Below are 27,824 nucleotides of genomic sequence, written 5' to 3'. Positions count from 1 at the left end.
TGGATGGCCAAGGCTTCATCAGGCTTGCGCTGCAGAAGGGAGAGGGAGCGGAAGATGGAGAGAGAGAATAGAGACAGCATCGGGAGGGGGAGGAGAAGGGAAGATGGGAATGAAGGGAGGGAGGGAGGGAGAGACCTTTAAATATATGGTAATGTCCATAGCTGTGTACCCCATGACCCATAGAGGGAAATATGACAAATTTTAGGCAATTTGAGCATCAAAATAAATAATGATGGTGTTATGAGCTGATCGTGTCCCCACCAAATTTGTATGTTGGAGCTCTAACTCCCTATACCTTATAATGTGGCTGTGTTTGAAGCTAGGGCCTTTATAGAGGTAATTAAGGTAAAATGATGTCAATCCAATAAGACTGGTGTCCTTATAAGAAAAGGAGATTAGGAGGCTTCCCTGGTGGCGCAGTGGTTGAGAGTCCGCCTGCCGATGCAGGGGACGCGGGTTCGTGCCCCGGTCCGGGAAGATCCCACATGCCGCGGAGCGGTTGGGCCCGTGAGCCATGGCCGCTGAGCCTGCGCGTCCGGAGCCTGTGCTCCGTAACGGGAGAGGCCACAGCAGGGAGAGGCCCGCGTACCGCAAAAAAAAAAAAAAAAAAAAAAAAAGAGTAGCCCCTGCTTGCCGCACCTAGAGAAAGCCCGCACGCAGCAAAAAGTTATATCACCAATAATAGGGCAAACTAACATCATGTGCCCCTTTATATGAATCCACAGACAACTAACGTCTGCCCATTCCAGACAAAACTGCATCACCTGAAAACAATCATGAGGAAACATCAGACTCAAACAGAAACTTTCTACAAAATAAATGGCCTGTTCTCAAAACAAAGAAAAAACAAAACAAAACAAGAAACGAAAGACGAAGAAAGACTGATGAACTACTTTAGTTCGTTAAAGCAAACAAGAGAGGCACGACACCTAAATGCAAAGTGTGGTCCTGAGTTGGACAATTGACCACACCCGAAGAGAGAGTGGATTAAATAGTATGTTATCAACGTTAAACTTCCTTGTGGTAACAATACTGAAGTTATGTAAGAAGACTGTCATCACAAATCTAGTCACCAATCAATACCACTGGCTACAATCGCCTCCTCCCCTCCCCAGAGATTTCGCGATGATTCAGATGAGCCCTCCCAGGCCTTCGCCCTCTCTCTCCCTGACATCATCCCTGTCGCTGCTGAAGCCCTTTTCCTCTCTGCCTTTCCCACCCTCTCCACCTTCTCCCTACCTGGCTCCTTCCTCGTCTCTGTCCTCTTCTGCGTCCTTGCTGTCCCCACCCTGGCTCCTTCCCCCAGCGAGCGGCTCGCTTTCCTTTCCAGGCTTGCGCTCTGCAGCCTCGGGAGCGGCCGCGCGAAGTCGGAGGAACTGGTGCTGAGGCAGCGGTTCGCGCGGGATCCGGACTCGGGGACCCAAGCCCGCGCGGAGCTGGGACGGGGGCCAAGCTCGCCCGCCGGGCGCCCTCCTGCCCGCGATGGGCTGCTCCAGCAGCGCCCTCAACAAGGCCGGCGACGGCATCAGGCCCCGCAGCGGTGAGCAGGGGACCCGGCCCCACCCCCGCCCGGGCCTCGGGCTTCGGGTCGTTTGCTCCCCGGGTGTCCGTCAGGTGCGTCTCGTGCCGAGGCGGCCCGGCAGGGGGCAGCTCCTCCCTGAGGATGCGAGTGGAACCCGGAGCGGCGCTGCTGTGCCCCAGGATGCGGCGGTTCCCGCGCGCTCCGCCGCGCACGTTGCCCCCCGCGAGAGTCCAGGCGTGGGAAGGCCCTGCTGGGGGGTGTGAGCGCGGGGAGTTCGCCTGAAATCCCTAACGCGGTCAGCCACAGCGTTCTCTTCAACAGAGGCGGAATTTCCTCAATTGATGATAACTGCTGTTAATCCCTTAAACGTACGAGATTTCAGATTACTCCATCAAATAGGTTCCTGCACTTTTTTTTTTGCGGTACGCGGGCCTCTCACTGTTGTGGCCTCTCCCGTTGCGGAGCACAGGCTCCGGATGCGCAGGCTCAGCAGCCATGGCTCACGGGCCCCGCCGCTCCGCGGCACGTGGCATCCTCCCGGACCGGGGCACGAACCCGCGTCCCCTGCATGGGCAGGCGGACTCTCAACCACTGCGCCATTAGGGAAGCCCCGGTTCCTGCACTTTTAAAGAGGTCAGATACATTTTCCTCTATCTTTGACTTAAGTATTTCTTGACGAATATGCATGTGATAAAAAAAGTGGTCTTCACTGAATCCTATATAGAAATTCAACGTGTTATCTAAGTGTCTACTGTATAACAGCCGGGTGCTTGGCTAGATGCTGAAGGTATTCAATGTAAGTGACCCTACTCTTGGGGGTTGAGGTTGGAAGAGACAGACAACAAACAAGTTAAACAAATGATTGTAGGGAATGTTACTCTTGGGGAGGGACAGAAGTGTCCAACGGATGGAAGGGTTTTTTAATCCTCTCAGAAAAGAATGAGTAACCTTGTCTTTTTTTTTTTAGTAACCTTGTTTTAAAAAACATTTTATCGCCAGTATAAATAACATCCACATGAGTCACACCGTTTCATTTTTTATTCATGCTTTCATTGCTGTTCTAAGTTTTCGCAGATGTTGTTCTGAAAGAAGTGTTAAAACGAGTAACAACCAGTTGCATAGAAAATCAATTAATACACTGCATAAATTGCTCGATGCACATCTCGAATCCATCAACAGGTGTATTTTGCTTCTGATCCTCAGACAGTACTCTCTTGTAATCAGATACTATTGTATGTTCATTAGCATTTCAACTCCATGGTCTTGGAGGCCCCATAAATAATTCATTCCTGTTTCTGTAGCTCACAACTTCCTTAAATTCCGTATACAACCCTAAGCCTGTGTTTATGTGCTTTTAGATAAAAATAGTCCAAGGTTATTAAATGTCCCCTACATGCATTTACTCACTGTACCCCCAGTGCTTAACAATGCTTGGTACATGGTTGTTGAATGAATTACTTCATTTAATCCTTATAACAATGCTTTGACTAAGTATTATGCTCATCCCCATTTTACAGAGAAGAGTAAATAATTTGTCCAAGGTTGCGGGGCTCCTTGAGAGTCAGAGCTGGGCTTTGAACTCAGGTACTGTGATTCTAGAACTTGACCTTTCATCTGTTCTTTTCCTCCTTAAACCAGTTTGTGATAACTAGATTTAAACCTGTTTTTGTCTCAAATCACTCTGGTTCCCCATTAGGTGTGTGGTCATCCACTATGCAAACAACAAAAGAAATATAGTAAAGTATAATAGAGTATTTATTATAATTTAATAAATTTAATTTAATAGTATAATAGAGTTTATTATAGAAATATTATAGTACATGCACATAATATAGTCATATGATATAAATATAATAAATATTATCACAAGTAAAATATTTATCCCTAAGTATGAGTCAGTAAAATATGAAGTTTATATTTGCTTCCAAGTTTAAACTAGGAATATTTGGAGGACATTTAGCCTTAGAGATATTTTCAGCAGCTACATAGATGTAGAGAAGTTTCCTGTGCCCTCCCATAGAGCTACAGATAATCTTCATATCATAAGAGATTCTTTTAAAATTCACAATATCAACCTTAGAACTCCATGAGTTAAAGCTAAAATACATCAACTAGCCTGTAGACTGGATTTCTGTTTGTACAGTTCCGCCTAACAATTTTCTGTAACTGGCTTAAGAACTGTTATACATAGTGCAGTATTAGCCTAGAAGCAAAAGCATCATAAAATAATGGCTTGGACTAGATTACCTCTAAGATCTCTTACAGCTCTAAAATCCTGTAACACTAAAATATGGAGGTATAATACTTATTTTCTGGGCTCCAACGAATCAGATAGTTACTACTGGTCAGGTAGCTGTTAGGCTGAATAGGAATAGTCCATACTATTGATTGCATGCAGACATTTGCTCTGACCCATCAGACACCGAATCCCACTGAGCTGCTTTCCATCACCTCCAAAAGATGACTCACTAGGGAAAGAGATGTGGGGGGGAGGGGACGAGGACAGAGGTAGAGACTGGCCTCTGGTGTAAATAATTATCCAGTGCTACTCAAAGTGAAGAACAGAGCCTAGTAAGTGGTAGTCACACATAGATTTTTACTGAATGCCCTGAAATGTGTGAGAAAAGAGGCTTTTCTTTTCCAAAGGACAACTAGACAGATTGAATTTGGAATTTCTTGTGTTCATGGAAGCATGTTCTACATATTAGGACAATTTTTATTCCTTTCAGTGCCTTGAGGAACTGATGAGTCTGAACACAGAGATTCTGTTGACTTCATAGACATTAATGGACCCAAAGGTTTCCAGGTCTTTGGCATCTGAACCTTCCTCCCTGTGCTACCAGCCCCCTGCCTCTAGGTGTGATTACTGTTCCACTCTTTCCTAATATAAATGCCATCCGTTTCTGGCAGACTTCTTCCTGAGATTTTATAGCTTAAGCAACAATGTGGACAGAGTAAACAGATGGTAATTATTGACAAATTCTTTGCTAGGTTAATGTGTACATTTCCACTGACAGCTGTAATCATGTGTTTGTTCTTATCTGAACTCTCACTAGCTGCTTGGAGTCCACACTGCCTAGGTAATAGGAAGAGGGTTGAATTTCACAGTTATGTGAATTGATCTTTGTACTGTAGAAATACCTTCAGTCATCAACCAATATTTTCACACAGTGACATTTCAGTCCTAAGTAGACAAACACTTCTTTGTAATTGAAGAACAAACATCATTAGCATTAAAATGAGTTTTATAGGCTTTTCTGGCATACACATATTATATAAATGGGATCACTTTCATTCAAGTGCTAGAAGTCTCTGGACTGAGTCTTGTATGTCTTTGTGTCACCTCTAGAGCTTGGCACAGAGAATGCTCAGTAAGTCTTTGTGGTGGGCCTGATTATTACATAGAGCTAATTACAATGGAATATAAGAACTATGTGCGTGGTTCAAAAAATTGAAAACATTTGAAAAACGCGTACAGTGAAAAGTATACCTCCCACCCTAGCCCCACCATCTGCTTAGTTCCAATCACAGCCATGGGTAAATACTTTTATTAGGTTTTCTTTTTTTTTTTGTATATTGTTCCAAAGTTTCTTTATATACTGCAAATAGTATTTCCCTCTCCCATCTTTATTCATAAAATATAGTGTATTATACCCATTATTCTTTACCTTGTTCTTTCAGCTAAAAATATGAAGTTCTTTCTATAATCTCTCTATAATATAGAGTACTTCTTTCTCCTTTTTTACCCTCGTTTAAGAATCCGTTGTGTAATTTATTTACCCAGACCGCCAGCAAGGGGCATTTGATTTGTTTCCAGTCTTTTCCATTGCAAACAAGACTGCAGTGAATTCCTTTACACATACATCATTTTGAAAGTATGCAAGCATAACTGTAAGACCATTTCCCAGAGGTGGCATTACTAGGTCAAAGGGTATGCACATTTATAATTTTGAGAGCTAACTGCCTAAATGCTTTCCATAAGGGTTGTACCAAATTACACTCTCATCAACAACATAATACATCTTTTTCTAAAATTGAAGGCTTTTGACATTAGTGCAACCTCATCAAAACATGAACATGGAGCAGAAATCAGGAGACAAGGTAGGAGCACCCAGTTGGTTTCAGATACTTTAGCTCATAATCTCATGTAATCCCCATAAGAGCCTTAGTTTCACCAAGTACAGCTAGAAAACTGCAGCTTAGGGAGGATAGGTAACTTGCCCAAGGTCTCAGAGCTAGTAAGTGATGGACCTGGGGCTTAAGCCCAATGTGTGTGCCTCCAAAGCTCTTGTTCTTTTCACAAACTCCAGTTCCATCTGGGTCCTGTCCTGGTTCTGCTAGAACTCGTCATGTGGCTGTCCACGAAGGAGAAATGCAATCCATATCTCTTGAGGGGGTGGTTGGGTAAATGGATGGACTGATGGAGATGGGGATTCAGGGGGATGAGAGTACTACTGGAAAAAGCAGAGGGAGAGTAGGCATCAGGACCCATGGAATAACAAAGACTGGAAAGTAACATTGGCCGAGATGGACTTGAGAAGACAGGGTTGGGTTGTGAAGAGACTCTCCTAGTCATGCAGGAAAAGATCAACACAGCAAAACAAAGCTTTATTGTGTTCTATGAAATCATTCTTCTGTAAGATTGCCGCACATTCCAGCTCACATGTACACTTTCACTCTTTCCCTTTTGTGTTAATGTTTTACAACATCAAGTTTAAAATAAAAAACGAATACTTGTGAGGGTTCCTGAAAGGCTCACCAAAACTGATTAAAAAAACCATCAAACTTGGCCAGGCTTCGAATCCCGGTGTATATAAGTGTAGGTAGTACAGGTAATGATTTTGTTTTTTTAAAGCGAAATATCAGAATATAGCTCTCCAAGTGAGTGTTAATGTCAGGGAAGTATCATGATGGCCTCAGAAGCTTCCTTACAGTCCCGGAGCTGTTGCTGTCGTTCACATTCCTTAAACCCTTCCTTGGGAATTGCCATCAGGTGCTAGAGATCATTCTTTTGTGTGTATTCAAGGATGTCAGAGCTTCATCCCTTTAAGGATGAAGATTGCGGGGGGGGGGAACCCCAAAAATCCAAACCATAAAGCCTCACATTGTTTCTAACAGCTAAAACGCCGTAGGCATTACGCTTTATGAAGGTGAGTGAAATAAGCCAGGTGGTGCTAGCGTACTCAGAAACAAGGGTGGTCATTGGAGATGGAGAAAAGAAAGGGCAACCTGTGTCATGGGGTCAAGTTCAGCTGACACCATTTTCTTCTCTGTGGAAGGGCCCAAGGGGCTGTAGGGTCCCCAGGACTACTGGACTGGGCTCTGGTGACGTGGTGACTGTGTGGCCGTAGCCCCACATCCAAGAGAGATGACCCTCTTTTCTCAGACGACACAATCAACAGTCTTTGGGCCTCTCCTCCAGCCTGGCTTTTCTAATAAGACAAAAGCCCCCGAGGCCTGATAACATGCTCTTTATTCCTACCAAACACTTCTCGACTTTCAAATCTGTATGGCTTTACCTGCTTTGAGATGAGCAGATTCATATTAGGCCCGTTTAGATAAGTGACAGGTCCAAATGAACATTAAGTAGGAGAGGCAAGATGTATAAAGATACAAGAAGCATCATGACATCTCTGCCCTATCTATATATTTTCCAGGTCACCGAAGGTCACATTTCATTTATATACAATTTACTCTATGGCCATGACAGTATAATTCAAAGTGGACATCAAAATAGCACCAATTAACATCGCGTAAGACAGATAAGTATAAAATGAACTTGACTTCATAGGCTAAAGATTGAAATGACTCTCAGTCAAGAGGCTGCTCAACAAGGCTTCTCTACGACCTGAGCCCCCAGCCTCGGCCTGCTCCTTTGTGGCTGTTCCAACTTCCTCTCCCCCAGGTCCCCCCATGCCAGGCCCCTGGGGGTCAGTGATAGACCTGCTTCCTCTTCACTAAAAGAAAGGCCCTTGCGATCTGCTTTCTTCCCCTACAGTCATAAGGATGTACCATCAAATCAAGTTTTTTTTTTCCTATCAATTAATTGTCTGCCTCTTTCACCAGGACACTCATTCGGGGACAATACTTTTTCAAGCCTGTAATGTGTTTGTCTTTATACTCAGTGAAAAGGCCCTTTCTGCTTTCTCCAACAAGCAGCTTTTCTTTAAAACCCAGTCCTAAAGGGTCCCTGCAGGATGAGAACATTCCACCCTTTGCAGACCGCCCTGCTTCATCTATCTTCTCAGCCTTGCCCAGCTAATGCTGCTCTAGTCTATTTTTGGTGACAGAAATACATTTGTCCCTGTGCTGTATGTATCAGAGCTTCCCAGCCTGTGAGCATGGGATCCAGTGTGCCAGCCTTCCTCCCAGCCTCTAGGGAGGCAGGGTCGGGATGGTCCGAGCCCTCTGGGTACAGCTTTCTCCATGTGCCCCGTGTGCTGCACAAATACCATATTCTATGTGTGCTGGTGACATTAAAGAGATGGGAAGCCCTGGGCTAGGCCTTCCAACTGCTCTATTGCTTTCACTAGTAGTTTCTCTTACTGAGAGAGAACATTTGCCTTCAGCCATCCCACTGAGGACCTCTGTTGAAATGTCCTCCCCAAACCGCCCTCCTTGCTTCTTTCTCACTGTCATTGGTAATGATAAGGAACTTTTTTCCCCTCCTTATTCTTATCCTTTTCCATTTTCCTAAGACTGATAGGAACTGCATAGTTTCCTTTGGCTAATCTCCTTTTCCTTTGTTTGCCCTGGAGTAGCCTCTACAGACTAGATGGTTTTTTGTTTTTCTTTAATTTATTTTTATTTTTGGTTGCATTGGGTCTTCGTTGCTGTGCTCAGCTTTCTCTAGTTGCGGTGTGCGGGGCCTACTCTTCGTTGTGGTGCGCGGGTTTCTCATTGCGGTGGCTTCTCTTGTTGCAGAGCACGGGCTCTAGGCGTGCCAGCTTCAGTAGTTGTGGCACATGGGCTCAGTAGTTGTGGCTCGCGGGCTCTAGAGCGCTGGCTCAGTAGTTGTGGTGCACGGGCTTAGTTGCTCTGTGACGTGTGGGATCTTCCCAGAGCAGGGCTCGAACCCATGTCCCCTGCATTGGCAGGCGGATTCTTAACCACTGTGCCACCAGGGAAGTCCTTTACGGACTAGATGGTTGTGAGAGGCTATAATCACCTGTACACCTTGAATTAGTGTGTGTGTGTTTGTGTGTGTGTGAGAGAGAGAGAAAGATGTGGGGGGCACACGTGAAAGCGAGAATTTCAACATACTAAGAGACAGTATAGAGTTCCAATTTAAAATGTGGGTCTGGAGTTGACTGTCTGGGTCTAAATCATGGTTCAGGATCATTTATTAGTTGTGTGACTTTGAGCCACTCAACCTCTTTATGCCTCAGTGATGTCATCTGTAAAATAGGATTAACAGTAGTTCCTATTTCATAGAGTTGTTCTGAGGAATAAATGATTTAATACTATAGTGTACCTATAGTACACTAATGGAACTAAATGGAACCTAAATATTGCCTACACCAGGGATTGGCAAACTGGCCTGCTGGCCAAACCAGCCCACCACCTGTTTTTGTAAATAAAGTTTTATTGTAACACAGACATGCCCATTCACTTACACATCGTCTAAGGCTGCTTTCTCACTACGATGACAGATGACAGAGTTGAGTAGTTGCAATAATGACCCTATGCCTGGCAAAGCTGAAAATATTTACCATCTGTCAGTCCCTTGACAGAAAAAAATTTGCTGACCCCTGGCTTAGAATATTGTCTAGTAAGTCCTCAATAAAAATGATCAATTAATATCAATTTTAGTAAATCTCAATTTTTATTGCTTTTCCAAGATCAAGTTTTGTTTTTTCCCTCAAGATCAAGGTCTAGATCTGAATCTGTTGATTTTCTGAGCTTTTTTCTTTTTAGTAAATGTGTTAAAGGAAAGTGACAAAAATACTGTCAGTAATAGCACAAGTGGTACAAAAATATTCAAAAATCACAAAAGCGGTTATGTGAATGGCCCAAGTTTTATGAACATTTTTCTAAGGCTTCTAGAGCTTATTTTGCTAGGTTACTTGCTCCTGTACTTTTGCTACTATAATTTTTTAAAAAGAGACTTGATTTTAGAATTGTTTTAGATTTACAGAAAAATTATGAAGATAGTACAGAAAGTTCCCATATAGTCCACATCCACTTTCCCCTATTATTAACATCTTACATTAGTAGGGTACAGTCACAAGAAATTAACCAAGCTTGATTTATTATTATGAACCAAAGTCCATACTTTATTTATTTTTAAATTTACTTAATTTATTAATTTGTTTATTTTTTGGCTGCGTTGGGTCTTCCTTGCTGTGCGTGGGCTTTCTCTAGTTGCGGTGAGCAGGCTTCTCATTGCAGTGGCTTCTCTTGTTGTGGCGCATGGGCTTAGTTGCTCCGCAGCATGTGGGATCTTCCCGGACCAGGGCTCGAACCTGTGTCCCTGCATTGGCAGGCGGATTCTTAACCACTGCGCCACCAGGGAAGCCCCCCCTCACTTCCCTTAATGTGATCTGTACTAACCATGGCAGCAAAGTCATCTGAATTGCATGTGGATCCCTAACCTGAGAGAGCAGTAGCAGCGGTCAGCTGAAAGACCTGGGCTCACAATCCTACTTGGTCTGCCCGCTGCTTTTTCTGGGGGGCTCTCAGGGTACACTAACCACCCAGACTTGAGGTCCAAATGTCTGGTGTGACTCTGACTGCTCTGTTGCAAAATTTAAGTATTCCATCCCAGCCACAGACTTGCTAACTGCTAATGGGAATACTCCCTTCTTGAGCACAGACACCCGCTCTTGGCCACAGGCACCTTTGTACTCTGCACCGTGATGGAGTGAGGCACAGACACAGTGGCTGAGCCGGGAGAACAGCCACCAATAAGAGCACCGGTGGAGCCGCTTGCTCAGAGCCCTTAGAGAGCGAGGCGCAGCGAGTATTAACCTTCATTTCAGATGAGAAATTAGAAGACCTCTTTGTCTTTTAGCCAAGGTGGAGGCTTAGCAAACCCAGCCAGTTCTGGAACATGAGGAAGCTTGAGAAAAATCTTGCTCCCCGGTATGGAGCTCACTTAGATCAGCTCTGGCCCTTGCTTCATTGCTGCAGCAATATACTCACCTCATCTCTTGTGTTGCCATGGCATGCTAGCGTGAGGACAGAGACCATACCCAATGTTTAAAGATGGGCAGCACTGCCTGCGGAGAACACGGGACACCCACACCCATCAGTTCTGTGTGTTTGTCATCCACTTTAGTCTCTCCTAACTACTCCCATCATGCCTTTCCCTGATAAACCCAGAGTGCTGCCACAGATAAGCTAACTATCTGGGGATCTTATTAAAAATACTGATTTTGGTTCAGTGGATCTGGGCGTGGGCCTGTGAGTCAACACTAAAACAAAACCCAAAAACCGCCCAGGTAATACTGATGGTGCAGGTTCTGGAACCACAATTTGCTTTAAAGCGCCTAAATCTTCCAAGTAGGATCACACTTCCTTTGGCTCACATCTGAGCTCTGCTACTCCGAACTGTGCACCCTTCCCGGATAAATGTTCTTAATCTTTCTGTGCCGTATTTCCTCAACTATATAATGGAGATAATAATGGACTTACCTTGTGGAGTTGTTGGGAAGATTGAATGAGATAATCCCTGTAAAGCTCTAGGCACAGTGCCTCAATAAATGTTAGCCACTCTTGTTCCTAGTGAAGCATCATGGGCGAGGCCTGTTTAGGTTGGTGAAGTGTCACGATTTATACATATCAGAGACATAATCTTCACTTTCTCTCTCTTTTTCCTTGTTCACTGACGAGTCTTTGATTGTGTAGACTGGATTTCTGCTCAAATGTTGGATTCCCATGTGCCAATAATGACCATCAATCAATGAAACTTGCCTTTTTTAGTACAAATACTGTGGATAATTTTTAAAATGTTTTATGCAATCACTGTAAAATACCTTTTTTGAAATAAGAGTTTATCTGATGGGAGTCTAGAAGAAACCAAAGAAAATGAAACTAGAAAATCATATCTGAAGGCGGTGACTATTTGTTATGTTTGATGACTGGCTCTGTAGCTCTTCAATGTCAGCCTCTCCCCTAGGCAGAAGCCCCCCATCTCCATGTGTACTTATCAAGTATTCCAGAAGTATCTTTCCAACTACATGTTCTTGTTACTCTGTAGTTAAATTTCAAAATTAGATTTACCTTCAAACTTTATTGCATTTACCTTGTGATATCAAAACTAATTTTAGGGACTTCCCTGGTGGCACAGTGGTTGGGAATCCGCCTGCCAATGCAGGGGACACGGGTTTGATCCTTGGTCCGGGAAGATCCCACATGCCGCAGAGCAGCTAAGCCCGTGTGGCACAACTACTGAGCCTGAGCTCTAGAGCCTGCGAGTCACAACTACTGACCTTGCGTGCCACAGTTACTGACTCCTCTGCGCGCCTAGAGCCCGTGCTCCACAACAAGAGAAGCCACCGCAACGAGAAGCCTGTGCGCCGCAGCAAAGAGTAACCCATTACCTAGAAATGGTGGCAGCAAGGGAAAATACCAGGATGCCCTTTCTCATTGATTCTCTAGAAAACTCAGCAGACAATCCAGTGAGGTCTTTGGGATGGCTGATGTGCCCTAGCCATGGATTAGGAAATATTGACCTCAAGTTTTTCTCCTTGCTGGGTAGAAACTTTTCATTTTTGATTAGGGTAATGAACTGAGTAGAAAAGCTTCCACCATAATGTGAATTTCAGGTATGTTAGTTCTGGTTCTAATCCCTTCTGTAATGTTGCCTAGTATTTAATTTCTTTGTGTGCCTATCACAATGGTGCTTGCAACAAGGGTTCTGTTAGTTCAGCTGTCACAACAAATTTGTGCAGGGATCAATTTACAACAGAATCAAGAGAGATAATGAGCACCGAAGGATTAGGCCCAGAGCAGTGTATGATTTGATAAAATGTAGGGTTCAGAAAACAGTCACATCCTTAAACAACTTCGGGTGTGGAAACAATGCATCTGTCCACAATATTTATTACATAAAAATACAGATTAGGCATAAAATGTCTCCTGTTTTTGAACAAAAGATCTCACTGCTTTTCAAGTTAGAGTGCTAGAAGAAATGGTGTAGAACCTTCTTCCACCTCAAGGAGTTATCCTGGGGATTCACAAAACCACATGGACAGAGCGTGGAGACCCTTGGGTAAGAGGTCGTGCGTAGGTACCAAGCTGTGCTTAATAAGGGAAGTAGCTATTATTTGAAAATCCTTGCAGACAGTAAAGTCTAGGATGGCGAGGACCAGATCTTCCTTGTTAACTGCTGTAACCCTTGTGCTTAGCCCAGAGCAGGCATATAGTGGGCACTTGATCAATACTTGATGAATAAACGAAATTAAAGCCAACAAACAGAATGAAACATATTTGTTTATATAAAAGCTAACAGTGGCCTTTTTTAATGCCAGTCAAATCCGGTCAAATCATGGCTGACATGAATACTACTTCACTCTCTATCAACAATCATGATTTAAAACTTACCATTAGTAACAACAGAATTTTATAGGTCAACAGTGACAACTCTACAGTGTTTAGGGGACTGTTTATCCAAGCTCTTTAATGTTGCAGTTCATTCTTTCTGTTGCTAAATTAGCTATAATTTATTGACTACTACTGGGCTACTGCTAACCCACAGAGGACCTTTATGAAATCAGAAAACGCTGCCCTTCCCACCCCTGATGCATGCAACCTTGCTGGTGCACACAGGCTGGAGTTCATCTCTCCCTTGCCCCTTCAGCGGGACACACCCCATGCATTGAGAAACCCGCAGAGCCGTTGGCTGCGTCCCTGTTTACTGAGTACCTTCTCATGTCACATACCATGTTGAGTAATCACACACATATCACCTCAGAATTATCAATGACCCTAACAAGCCTGAAAGGCAAAGATAATATCCCCACTTGATAGATAAGGAAACCAGGTCCAGAGAGTTTCGTAACTTGTCCATGTTGCACAGTTAAGTAAATGATGGGATGAGGGGTCACACTGAACATCAGAACAGTCTGGAATGTCCTGCTCCAGCTGAAGAGGAAGGAGCCCAGATGGATCCCCAAATTGTACTTCCCTCAGCAGCTGGAGATAAAAACATTCCGAAGCATAAGAAAGGAAGTTTTGTGGTCACTGTAGTCTATAGTATTGTGTCCTCTGAGAGAGGGTTTGAAACAACCGTTTGTTTTCCAACCCTTTTCATGTATTGACTCTGATCTTTCTTTTTTTCTGAATAGGCTCAGAGAAAGGTACCAGGATTAGGATGAATGGAATTACCTTCCCTTTCTGTGTGTCCACCACGGTCTCTTCCTTGCTAGGGCTGGCAGGTGAAGTGTAACGCTCTCCATGGCTAGCTTGCTTGGCGTTCAGGGGGTGCCAGTCGCTGTGCTGGTGTTTTCCAGGTATTAACTCGTGTAATCCTCACAACAGCTCGACCGCTCCTCTTCCCACTCTACAGGTGATGAAACTGAGGCACAAAGAGGCTTAACAAGGCTAGTAAGTGGAAGAATGAGGATTCCAACCTAGTACATTGGAGGTGTCATTTTCAAGATCATAAGATCTCTGTCCTCCCTTTTAGAGCAGATTACTCTCTTCTATCACATAGGAAAAAGAACTACTGAGTGATTAGTGAGGAGTTATTAACTCCAAAATACACTTATTTCAAAATTCAGAGTGCAGTTAATCAACATGAATTACACAATGAGTGTGTCACTACACTTTTTGCATTTTCTCTAATTTTTGGTGATCATTTTAAAGATGTTTTAGCTTTTGGGGCTACCTCAGAAAAATGTTAGAGACAGTGACTTCTTCTGTAATATTTCCCAGCTTGGTTGACTATTTTCAGGTTACAGTATAAGAATATTATATGGTGAGGACATTTCTCTACTTCACGTATGCCAGTAAGATTAGAAAAAGTACATAAGAATGAAAATCGATACTGTGATCATGGGCATCAACGTTCTAGTTATGGCAAAAATTGATAGATCCTTTGGAAACTTAAGACACCATTTGTGTATAAATAAATTTTCACAAAGCTTTTGGTTTTAGGGGAAAAAAACTTGACTTAGCCTGATAGCATAATATATTTTTCAAAATATAAAATTGAGTGGCTATGATTTGGGTGTGTCAACACATTTTTTCCTTCAAGCTTTCTGCTCTAGAAGAATGATGACGATCGAATGCACCCACAGCTGGCACAGCTGGATGAAAATCATTCGTCTCATTTAACTGACAGTACTGATCACTGTAATAACTATTTTAGCAGAAAATATAATTCGGCAGACATCTGTGATTAGCATAATAATACATTTCCTTGTCAATTCCCTAACGCAGCCATCGCCTAAACATCCTTTGTGTGGTATCTAAATGAATTATCTTGTCATAATGAATTTCTTTATAGACCTGAGAAATTGCTTCTGTTAAGTTGCCTTCTGTGCTATTAATTTGAAGGCTTCGTGCATAATGAGGCTGGAGGGGGAGGCGAAGGCTAGTCCTCCTCCCAGCTCTGGACCCCAGGCCCACAGCCTGTGTCCTGTGTCTCACAAAATCCTCTCTGAACTCTGCTTCTCCGGCTTCGGGCTCTAATTCCTTTCCACTGGGGGATTCAAACACAGTCGCAGAGGTAGGGTGGGAGACTATTTGATGTGAATAAATGTATTAAAAAGAGAAACAATTGGCAGTGAAATGAAGTAATGAGAATACATAAACTAAGGACGTGAAGATCCATGACAGTTACTAATTCGGGAAAAACAAACTAAAACTTATTTACACAAGTAATAGTTTACTACATGGCTCAGTTCTTCGTAGCAGACATATTCATTATGTGTACATATAACTGAATATCGATATAACCCAAATTACAACATGATTACTATTGTATTTTATTTTTTAAAAAAATTTATTTATTCATGTATTTGGCTGCATCGGGTCTTAGTTGCGGCATGTGGAATCTTTGTTGCGGCATGTGGGATATTCCATTGCAGCGTGCAGGCTCCAGAGTGTACAGGCTAAGTTGCCCCACAGCACGTGGGATCTTAGTCCCCCGAGCAGGGATCGAACCCGCGTCCCCTGCATTGGAAGGCGGATTTTTAACCACTGGAACACCTGGGAAGTCTCATGATTACTATCTTAAATCATTACTAATATGCAATTACTGAATTGAAAGGAAATGTGAATGTGTAATGGGAGAGGGTGAAGGATGATGGAGGTGCGGAAAAAAAGAGCTAAGTCTTTATTTTCCATAGTGGGAGTTAGTTGAAATGCCCAAACTAAAAAATAATGAAGTAGCAATTCACTTAGAGATACAGGAAAAAAAAGTATCCCTCCCAGACAGCTAAATTTGACCCTAGAGAAGGGGAAAAGAGAGAGCAGACCTGAGTCTTAGTTGTATGTCTTAACTTACATTAAATAAGCAGGTAACTCTTTAAACGATATGCATATATAGCTGGGGTCAGGGGTAACTTAGGGAAAAAAAGAACAAGAAAAGATGAAAAATTATCTTTGGGGAAAAAAAGGTAGAAGAGGAAATATATCACCTAGAGGCCCATTTTAACATGCTGGTTTATTTTCTTCCAGTATCTCCCCCTCTGTTTGCTTTTCCTGTCTTTCTCCTTTCCAATGATCAACATTGCTATAATCATACTGTATATAAAATTGATAGCTAACTTATTGAGCACACAGTTGCACAGCAGACCTTATGCTAATATACACTTTATATCCATTATTTTATTTGATTAACCCAACTGGGAGTGCTGATTTTTTAACTTATTATATAATAATTATTTTATTATTTTAGCATATGGTCTTCATAATCATCTTTTTCATGGCACAATAATATTCCACCCAATGGATTATTGATCTTTCCCCCAATTTATTAGACTTTTAAGTTGTTTTCCAGATTTTGCTGTTATAAAGAATACTGGGATGATATACTTTCCCCCAGAGCATTTCCCTGAAGTTTCTGCTTTTAGGGTAAATTTCCAGAAGTAGGATCACTGGGTCAAAGAGTATAAACATGTTGCCACGTTGCTTTCTTAAATTGTCCAGAGGGCACTTATGCATTCATTGTTTAATGTGATATGATGCCTCTTGCAACTCTGACGTAGGTAAGAGAGACAGATTCACTGCCATTTTGTAGATATGATTATTGGGAGCTAAGTTCCCAAGGTCACACAGTTGGGGGAAGAGCCAGAATTAAAATGCATGTTTCCCAACTCTCTCTTGATTTCTCTTCTAACCAGGACCCCCAAATGAAATGAAACTCAGGCTGGACTGTGCCTGCCACTTTCTCTCCCAGACATCTTAGTTTTGACCTAGTGGGGCTTCTCTGTCATGGGACCCTTTCCTTTCACTGAGGGCCATTCTGCTTTAGGGGGAAGGTAAGACCTCTCTAGCAGCCCAAGGACCACTTCTTGGGCTATAAAATCTTCTACCATGCCTAAGGAGGAGAAAGGGTGGGGCAGAGGAAAGAGCATGAGGAAACAAAGGGTACTAAATTAGAATATGGGACTGGAGTCATGAGAAGGTGCACAAGAACAAACAGGAAGAAAACCTGTGATTTTGGGGGATCTTCATGCTTAAGACTAGGTATCTGAGCTGAAAACACTAAAAAGATTTGACTTAGGGCATGTTAGGGTCATGGTATGGCCTCTCTGTACTCAACTGTACTGTACCCAGGACTGTCTTGAACTGTTAAATCTACTTCTTGATAGCAATACACTTTCTCAGGATAGAAACTAAACAAGAATTTGTATTTTTTTCTTTTCAAATGAATGATAAAAAGTAACTTCAAATATGTATTTTTCAACCACAGAAGAAAGTGAGTCCTGCTTTGTCCAACCAAAACCACGCACACTGGGAAGAGAATCTACTTTATATGGCAAGGTACAAAACGAAAGCCTTCCTCGACTAGAAAAGCTCAAGATTTCAGCTGTGTCTACAGCTAATGGTGTTAAATCCCTCCATGAACAGCCCCTGGCAAAGGATGCTGCAGACCCACCAGGATCCACAGAGGAAACTCAGCCTCTTAAGGGACTGAAGGAGTCTGGGTCACCTCAGCCAGGTGGCAAAGATGATACTCCAGGAGCAGGAGAAAAGAAGAAGGACGTGGAAGCAGTGACAGAGGCTCAGCCTTTTAAAGGAAACACTGAGACCGAAGCTTTAGGAGCAGAAGCTAAGAGTCAACCTCTGAGGACAGCGGGAGAGAGGGACTCTCCTGGAGCAGTGGAAGGTCCTGAGAATCCACAAGCTGCCGGAGAGATGACACCCCTAGGAACAGCTGAGAAAATTCCACCTCTGGAAGCAACTAGAGAGCTACAATCTCAAGAAGCTATGGGGACGGATGAACAGTCCCAACTCCCAGAAACAGTTCCCAAGGAGACGGAATCTCCAGAACTATTGGAAGGAAGTCAGCTTGTGGAAACAGCTGAAAAGCAGCAACTTCAAGAAACACTGGGAGAAGATGACCAGTCCCAACTTCTAGAGATGATTCCCAGAGAGAATGGAACACCAGAAGTATCAGACAGAAGCCAGCTTATGGAAACAGCTGTCAAGGATGATTCGCTCCATAAAACTCCTGAAGGTCCAGGAAACATGGAGCAGATCCAACCTGAAAGAATAGTTGGAAACATGGAACACCCAGCAGAAATTCTAGAGACAGGGGCAAATGTGGAAACGGCCAGGAATATTCATGCTAACGAAGAGGACCAACACGTTGAAGGTAAAAGTCATGCTGTCACAGATTCAGGTTGTTTAGGTGTGCTCCAGAAAAGATCATCTCTGGGGGACAGGGGTGGCTGACACAGCCCCTCTAGTCTCTGTTTCAGTGGTTGAAGTTCATTTGACCCAAACCAAAAAGGATTCCATACTTGAAAAGCAGGCATTTGACTTTCTGGCACAAATTTTCTAAAGCATAGTCTGTGTCCAGATTTGTAACCTAGAGCTTCATTGTTGAATAAAATGGAATATTGAAGGAATGTTAAATTTCTGAATTTTTCCGAGTTCACTCTTCATCAGGCCCCATGTATGGCATGAGGATACAAATTAAAGATGGTCAGTGGAGGAACTGACTTTTTAATGAAAGAACACACAAATAATGCCTCTTAGAGTGTCACTTTCATCTTTGCACTCTCATCCTTAGAAAATTACTGTCAGCCTGCTCCTGTCCTCCTATAGTCTTTTTATCTTTATTAGAAGACTAGAGAAATGTACTATGTCTTAGCAAATGGTGTTTTTTTTAATGTACTTTACCAGTATAAAGCAAATGGTATCTATACTGTTCATAATAAAAAAAAATTCTTCTAGGGCAGGATTTACATTTTGGTAAATTTTGGCTTCACCCTACAGTATAATTAAATGAAACATTCATCTGTTTTTTAATTCTCTCATTAGTTAATGCAGCAGTTTTTGAGTGTCTAATCATCTGCTAGCTGCAGGAATAATGGGTTAGTCCCTGTTCTCAAGGGGCTCACAGTCTAGCAGGGAGAAGGCAGAATTAAACAAAATACTACAGTCTACTGAGGTAAGTGCTTTAGTGAAGGTATATAAAAGTGCTCTGGGAATAACAAGGGAGAAGCTAGTAAAGGTATATATTTGTTAGATCAGGGTTGGCAAACTCAAGTCTTTAGGGCCTAGGATAATGACAGCGGGTGAAGTGAGGGGCACATGTAATGCTGTGGGAAGCCCCGGGCACCTTGGTTAACAGGAGCACCATCCTATCAAAAGAGGCAGCTGCTTCTGGGCTCCACTCAAAGCACGGGGACCAGTGTTGCCCAAAGTGACTTCTTAGGGAAAAATTTGTATGTGCAATGGCCAGGCTTTTAAATGTTTAAACTCTTTAAAAGTTCAATGATTGTTTTCTTTAAACACCAGAATGACCAAACAAGACGCTTTCTGGGCACCCATAGAACACATTTTGAATTAAATGTAAATGGAACTTTCTATTTGTAATATGTTCTACTGTCTTTCTTGGGTAATTCTGCATCCTGATTTTATATAAGAAAATGCGAAGACTCGGAAATGGTAAGTGGCATGGGCCACTCCGAGGATGTGAGAGACCCAGGGCAATTGCCTTTCTTGACACCACCAGAGAAACTTACTGTCTAGACCTAAAGAGCAAGAGCTGCCCGCCTTGGAAACCAGCTGCGGGGCACTTTGTTGCTAATGCTAAACAAGTATCTCTTAATATCACCTTTGATTACTTTTCCAGGTGAAACAGGAGAAAAGGTTGAAACAGACGTGGAGAATGAGAAAGTAAGTGAAGGGGCTGAAACAAAAGAAGAAGAAACGGGAGAAGCTGTGGGTCTTTCAGCAGCCCCGTATATAGGTATGGTGATGGAAGGGTGAACGGACACAGCGTATTATAACAGAGAAGACAGAAAGCGGCAGTGAAGTTTGTGGTTACAGATCTTATCTTTCAACATCTACGTGTTTTATACAAGGAGTGTGGTTATCATGTTCTTGATTACATTGTTCCATAAAACTGCTAAGCTGTGAACAGTTTTTCTAGCTACTTACAATTCAAAACTACAAAAAAAAAAAAAAAGAAGAAGAAAACTACAATAGCTAGAGCCAATACCAACTAGGGTATATGTTCGTTTAAGAGTGTGAGGGTGTTTTCTCCACTGTGGCAATGGGTCCATTCAGTGTAGAAAATGAGACCCCAAAAGAAAGTATAAACCTTTAAGTATAGGTGGCCGGAGAAAGGAGTTAGCAGATTTTAGGGAGCTCATGATAATAAAGTCATACAGTTGGAATTAGGATGGAGTAAGAATGATCAACAATAACCGGGCAAACTATACGTAGTATTTCTTTCCTATCACAGAATTTAGAGCTGGTGGGAACCTGGGAAAGTATGTCATCTAATTACCTTCTCACCTTAAGTCTATCTACTACCATACATGCTTATTGATCGTGGTGTATTAAATATGGTAACAAAATTCTTCGTAAAGGAATGCAGACTCTGGTGCTGTTATAAGATTAGGCATTTTCACAGTGAAAGGTTATACATGTTTTATGTGCCATTTTGAATCATCTAGTGATTTTATACTTAGGTGAGGTGTTTCAATTGGTGTTATCCTTTTGACCGACATTAAAGGTATTTTAAATTAACTGACTTTTAAATATATTTCAGAGGCAACAAACAGCAAGAATTAAAACCTAGATTTGTTGCCTGTGTGGAGTCTATTCCTTGGGCCCTATTTTTTTTTTTAAGATTACTGATTTAATATTAGGCTTTAGATGTGGAAAAGAGCTGAAAAATCAGGATTTAAAAACCATTTATACTATCTCCTTTGTGTTAAAATGACACACCACAGAAAGTCCCTTTTCAAGTATCCCTCCAAAGTTGCCAAGGGATCTTGGTAAACGATGATATGTGAATAATAATAATGATAGCAATCTTGCCCACCAAGGAGTGCCTTGTGTTTATGAATATCAGGATAGAGTTATATTCTGGAAACATTTTATATCTTTATCTTATTTGTACATATGTAGTTTAAAGATAACTGCTCAGATGAATTAACTAGACTATTTTTACTTTAGCTTCTATATTAAACTGACTCTTAAGATGATGTAATTGATTTTAAGAATATAGGATAGAGGGAAGAATTATCATCCTTACTCTGATTTTAATGTTAGTGTATGTTTCTGACTTTAAAGAGTTGAGGTAGCCAACAAGAGGAGTTACTTGAGTAGGTGACTTCATCCTTCCTGCAAAGTAAAGAAGCTGGGTTGTGATTTGATTGAGAACAAGGATTGTTTTATGTGTCTTTGAATTCATGCATTTAGCTCTTTTAATGGGACATGATAGGTGCTTGATAAGTATTTGTCGAATCAATAAATGAATAATAAATACCAAGTGTTCCCATTTACACTTAATTCATTAAAAAAGAATATAGGGCTTCCCTGGTGGCGCAGTGGTTGAGAGTCCGCCTGCCGATGCAGGGGACACGGGTTCGTGCCCCGTTCCGGGAAGATCCCACATGCCGCGGAGCGGCTGGGCTCGTGAGCCATGGCCGCTGAGCCTGCGCGTCCGGAGCCTGTGCTCCGCAATGGGGGAGGCCACAACAGTGAGAGGCCCGCGTACCGCAAAAAAAAAAAAAAAAAAAGGGTGATGTATAAGCCAGGCTATGTGGATATGCTAAAACAGAAGTGTATGCTTACACATCCACATTTTAAAACACAAATGACGGGCTTCCCTGGTGGCATAGTTGTTAAGAATCTGCCTTCCCATGCAGGGGACATGGGTTCGAGCCCTGGTCTAGGAAGATCCCACATGCCGCAGAGCAGCTAAGCCCATGCACCACAACTACTGAAGCCTGCGTGCCACAACTGCTGAAGCCCGCACGCCTGGAGCCCATGCTCCGCAACAAGAGAAGCCACCACAATGAGAAGCCTGCACACTGCAACGACGAGTAACCCCTGCTGGCCACAACTAGAGAAAACTCCCACTCAGCAACAAGACCCAACGTAGCCATAAATAAATTAATTAATTAAGAAAAAAACCCACGAACCACTATTTTGTCCTTACATTGTGAAAAAGTACATGTAAAACCACGAATCCATCCTTTCCACTGCTAGAAGTTTTTTCTTTTGCCTAAAACTGGTATATAGACTTAGCATATCAAAGTGCATTCTAAGTCCCCAGACTCTGAGAGGAGTTTATCAATTTTGCTTCCAGATTCAAAATGCGCAAGTTGGATAAGGCTTGAGCTATTTATAATGAATTAATAGAAAAAACTACCATCAGGGCTGGATTTTCCACTGGATTTTCTAATTCCAGTGGCCGTACAACCACTTTGTAACCCAGTTTTGTGATCTATTAAGATGATTGCAGAATTCTCTGTATCTAGCTGGGAAGGAAATGGTGAACGAACGATTCACCAGCTGGTATCCCCATTAGGGCGTGAACGTTGGCGTTTACTGATAGAGGGTGCCAGTTGCAAATCTGGGAAATTCCCAACCCAGACTCCAAAACTCTTGGCCAGATGTGCTCTGTACCATCAATTGATACCAAGCAGGGCCCTGTGGGGCTCCTGGGTACAAAGCCTTTCTGTGTCCCCCATTTCTTTGATTACAGGAAACAGCCTTCATTCAGCCTCCATGACCTTCCCTGAGTTCCAATAGGCAGATTCAAGCAGTTGTTAATTAGGGAAGGAAGGGGATGCCAGACCTGGGAGAAACAAACAGTCAAGAGCAGCCTTGGGGCAAGGCTCTGTTTCCCCATCAACGGATGCACACAGCAATATCTTTGAGCTATTTTGCAGATACCGAAACCCCCTCCAGGTGGGAGAAGTTGACGATTAAGGACGGTATGCTGCCCACAAGCATGTAGACCCCAGACCAGTTGGACCTGAAGGTTGATGATGCCGACTCTTACCTCACCACCAACCCATCAGAACAATGTCCATGAGCTGATCACACTGTCTTTGAACAATTACTATAAAACTTCTCACTATCTTCTCCAAGTGAGGACACACAGTATTATGAGGCAGGAGCCTGCTGTGTCCCCCTTTGCCTGGCAAAGTAATAAAGCTATCCTTTTCTACTTCACCCAAAACTCTGCCTCCAAGATTTGATTCGGCACCGGTGTACAGAGAAGCTGAGCTTTCTGCATCACTCCTGGGGGACCCACAGGATAGGAGTATGTGGCCAACATGTGACCTCATTGCTTTTTCCATTTCAGCTTTGCAGTAAGAGTCCTAGCATAGCTAATAGCCTTTGAGCAGTCAAAACACCCAAGTCATTATTTAAAAAAAAATTTTTTTGGCCATGCGGCATGGCTTGTGGGATCTCAGTTCCCTGACTAGGGATAGAACCCCGGCCCTCAGCAGTGAAAGCACAGAGGCCTAACCACTGGACCACCAGAGAATTCCCCATCATCATTCTTAACAAATGCTTTATTCCACACTTGGCCTTGAGTTAAAAATGGCTTTTAAAGGAAAATGTTTCTTTTCCACATTGAAGTAATCAAAGAGTGTTGGGTGGTCATAGTCAAATAATCTGTGCTCTTTTGGTAAATACAATAGCTTCTTATAGCATCTAACATTACAAGCATCTCATTTTTATAAAGCTAATCTGGTGACCCAATTCTGAATTGTTTCACAAAAGTCAGCAATGTGAACATCATAAAGCCATTCATGTAGCCTAGTGCATCTGTTGGGTGAAAGGAGAATGATCCTCTAATAACAAGGCATGGCTGTGTCTGAAAAGTTGAAAGCATTTGCTCACAAGGTATCATTTAATCTAAAACTTTGTCAGCTCCTCTTGTCCCCAGAGCGTATAAAGTTAACGAGTGAGATTCGTTGTAATCTCAAGGTTTTAATTGCAGAATCAGTGTAATCTCAGAGAACTGTTGACAGGTGTGGAATTTCTCTTTTCAGTTCTTGTTACTTTCAGCAAAAGTTAGGGAATTCCGTGTCAGTGTTAACCCATATGGAGTCAAACTGGAGACCTTCAGCTTTACTTCAGAAATACCACTCAGCAAATGTGCTGGGCAATAGTTGAGATACTGCAAGCTAACAACCATATCGTTACTTCTGCGCCTAATGAAAGAAGTCTCCAGACATCAGCCAGGCTTTAACAACTTTTGAAGGTCGAAGAGGGGCCAGTCTGTATTATGTTAATCTAAATTACCCTTTCTGTTTAATAATGTGCAACTGACATGAATAAACATATAACTCTATCCACTACTGGGACAGAGATCTGCAAGCCTCACCAGTTTCCAGAAAAAGAGTTCTGAGAAACCAGTTAGGGACAATAATTTTGGTTTGAAATCTGCCTCATTTTTTTTTTTCCTTGTAAAATATAGGTAGTTCTCAAACTTTTCTTAACAAAATAAAAGTAACTGTAGCAAAACATAATTCATGCTATCATATAAATTTATGAAAAAAGTAATGCATAGTATACTGAATCAATTTATGTGACCCTGATTCCAAACACTTAAAAAAAAATATTCAGTGATAAAGAGAAGAGGCTCTCCACAGCAGCTGTATTGTTGTAGAGGGACTTTGGGCTGGGAGGGAGTTTCAGCCCCAGCACCTCACTAGGAAGACCAGGCCCAAAGGTGAACTCATAGCAGTCCACTGTGAAAACAAATGAAAAGTTTATTTCAGCTAGTGGTTATTTAGTGGATCAGTATGGATTTGCTTCAAGTTTTCTGGATATCAGAGCTTTGTTAAAAAGTGGTGTTGTTGTTGTTTTTTTTTGGTAAAAACACTGCTTCTAAGTACTTGTATATGACACAGTGATTATTTAGGTAATAATTGCAAGGAAGAACTCCTTTACTATTAAAATAATACTTTTTTCTTAGTAAAAAATGAATACATGTTCATGGTAGAAACTTCAGAAAATATAAACTTTAAAAAGAGGAAATCTAACATTACACATAATACAATCAGGGATTATTATTTTTTTAGTGTTGCAATAGCAAGTTAGCCAAAGCACAACTATTATTAGAACTTTATGTCTGTTGAACCGCTGAGCATAGCACTTCTGGATTTTCCTCACTGGAATCTATTGGAGATAGCAGGTTACAGAGAATGTTCCAATAATCCTTGCTATATTAGTAAATATTGATTAGTGTTACAGAGAGAGCAACTATGCCCAAGTATATTAGCACTTAGCTGACCACAGTTTATGATAACTAATTTTTTGATATCTTAGGAAAAAACACTGAAACTAAAAATTTTATTTGAAATTATTGTTAAAGCTTTCTAACTGTTGACCAAATGTCAGTGAAAAGATTGTAAGCTCTTTAGAGAGCAGGAAAAGTGCCCTACAGGGCCTAGTACAAATTTTGCGCTCTAAATGCTTGTTGATGATACATGCTCTTTATTCTTATATAATCATGATAATTTCCTCAGAACTGAATATAATTGGCTATAGGGAAAATATGGCCAACATTTTTATAAAATTATTTTGTACTGCTGGTTCAATATTTACAATTTTGATTGAATGTTATTAGAAATAAAGTGTTTGAAAGCTTTTCTCTGTATTTATGTGAATTTTTGTTATAGAAACATATTACTTTTGACTCATTGTGTCCTTCAGAAAGAAAAGCATTTTTTAAATTACCCACTCCCACAAAGGTAAGGAGTATGACAACAGCAGGGGAATATGGATGACTCTTTAGACATTTTATGATCACTTATTTAATGATAACACACTTCAAAGAGATTGCTATTTCTTTATGTTTGAAAGGTTAACGTGCACGTTTAACAAAATCATGATTCTCCTTGTGGCAAGAAGACTCAAAATCCCAACCCAGTCGCTAACAAACCAGCTTGGATATCAGCACTTTATTTCCAGCTTTCTCATGGTAGGGTTAGAATTTGAAGTCATGGCCTATCTGTAACTATGCCCCTCAGACCCTGACTGGCCAGAGTAGTATCTGATTTCCTGACTACAGTGACTGGTTTAGGAATGCGTCCCTATCCTGGGCTGGACCAATCAGAGGCTTCTCTGAGACTCTCCTGCCAGAGATATCAGGAAATGATGTCTTTCTGCTGGGTCAGTACCTTGGTGGTCTCTCTCTACCTTGGTGGCCCTGCAGCATCTTCCCCTAAGAGACAGATGGAGCCGGGAGGTTTCTGGAACACACATGCTTAAAGCCAGCTGTACTCTGGATTTCTCTGTTACATGAGCCTATGAACTCCTCTTTTTCTCCACTTATACTAGTTGAGTTGGGTTTCTGTCACATCCAAATAAGAGTCTTAATATTAAAAGTAGAAAGAAGTGTCATAAATGAGCTGAAGAAAATATTAAATATAAGAGCAGAAATTAATGCTAAAGAAAAGAAAGGTAATAGAAAGAATCAAACGAGCCAAAAAATGGTTCTGTAAATAGATTAATAAAATTGATAAACTTCTGGGCAAGACTGATTAAAAAACAATAGAAGCACAAATAAACTATATTAGATGAAATGAAGGCACTTGAATACAGATGCAAGAGATTAAAAAGGTGAAACTTAGATGAAGTGTGCAAGTTCTACGACAATGTAAATGACCCCAAACTGAAGGAAAGACTAGAAAATCTGAATGTTCCTGTTACCATGAAACAAACTGAATCAGTAATTTAAAATTTTTTCCCAAAGAAAATACCAAGCCCCAACAGTTTTATAGGTAAACGCCATCAAACATTCAAGGATAGATATTTACAACCATAAACTCTTTTATAAAAGAAAAAAACCAGTCTCACAGCTGAACATAAATGTAAAGATCTTAAACAAACAAAAAAATACATCATTCTGAATTTGAGTGTATAAAACATACATTATAATATATATGTTGACCAAGTTAAACTTATCTAGGAATGAAAGGTTGGTTCTACATTATAAAAAATTCATTACTATAGTTGTATTTTACCATATTAGCAAATTGAATGAAAAAAATCATATCACGACCTCACAGATAACAGGAAAAATTCAACAAATTTCAGCAACCATTTTAAACTCCAATGTCACCTCCTCACTGACCCTGTTAAACCTGCACTCCCCTATACTCTCCAACTCCCCTTGCTTTGCTTTTCCCTATAGCTCTTAACAATCTAACATAATTTTTTGTGTCTGGTTTTTCTTTCTTACTTTAAAAAATTGTGGTAAAATATAGATAACAAAATTTACCATTTTAACTGTTTTTAAGTGTACAATTCAGTGGCACTAAATACATTCACAATGCTGTGCAACCATCCCAATTATTTCCAAAACTCTTCCATCTCTTCCAACAGAAACCGTAACCCATTAAGCAATAGCTCCCCATAGCTTGCTACTCCCAAACCCTGGTAAGCTCTAATCTATTTTCTGTCCCTATGATATATATTTCCCTAGTATATAATTTACTTGCTTTGTTTGTGTAAATTCCCTGAGGGCAAGAATTTTAGGCTGTTTATTGCGGAAATCACAGCACTCATGACAATATCTGGCTTATTAAGTATTTGTGGAAGGAAGGAAAGAAGGAAGGGAGGAAGGGCTTTTAGCAAAGTAGGTCTAGAAGGAAATTTTCTTGATCTAATAAAAGGGATATATAAAAAACAATAGTGGGACTTCCCTGGTGATACAGTGGTTAAGAATCCTCCTGTCAATGCAGGGAACACGGGTTTGAGCCCTGGTTTGGGAAGATCCCACATGCTGAGGAGCAACTAAGCCCTCGAGCCACAACTACTGAAGCCCACGCCCCTAGAACCCGTGCTCTGCAACAAGAGAAGCCACCGCAATGAGAAGCCTGCGCACTGCAACGAAGAGTAGGCCTCGCTC

General features: G+C 41.7%; 2 protein-coding genes across 2 annotated transcripts in view; one reads left to right on the top strand and one right to left on the bottom strand.

Moving 5' to 3' along the window:
- Positions 1–1,245: 1,245 nt before the first annotated feature.
- On the top strand, positions 1,246–19,918 carry ERICH5 (glutamate rich 5; the record flags this gene model as incomplete). Its single annotated transcript, XM_079901748.1, has 3 exons — positions 1,246–1,540; positions 17,388–18,293; positions 19,782–19,918. Exons 1-3 carry the CDS (start codon positions 1,483–1,485, stop codon positions 19,916–19,918), a joined length of 1,101 nt encoding a protein of 366 aa, XP_079757874.1. The 5' UTR covers positions 1,246–1,482.
- Positions 13,853–27,824, bottom strand: part of RIDA (reactive intermediate imine deaminase A) — a 26,499-nt gene continuing 12,527 nt past the window's right edge. Inside the window, exon 7 of the transcript XR_013824589.1 lies at positions 13,853–14,042. The gene's annotated coding sequence lies outside the window, so the exon portion shown is untranslated. The remainder of the gene's footprint in view (positions 14,043–27,824) is intronic.

This window comes from Stenella coeruleoalba (genome assembly GCF_951394435.1).
Source record: "Stenella coeruleoalba genome assembly, chromosome: 17".
Lineage (NCBI taxonomy): Eukaryota > Metazoa > Chordata > Mammalia > Artiodactyla > Delphinidae > Stenella > Stenella coeruleoalba.
This window is presented reverse-complemented; position numbering and strand designations above follow the sequence as displayed.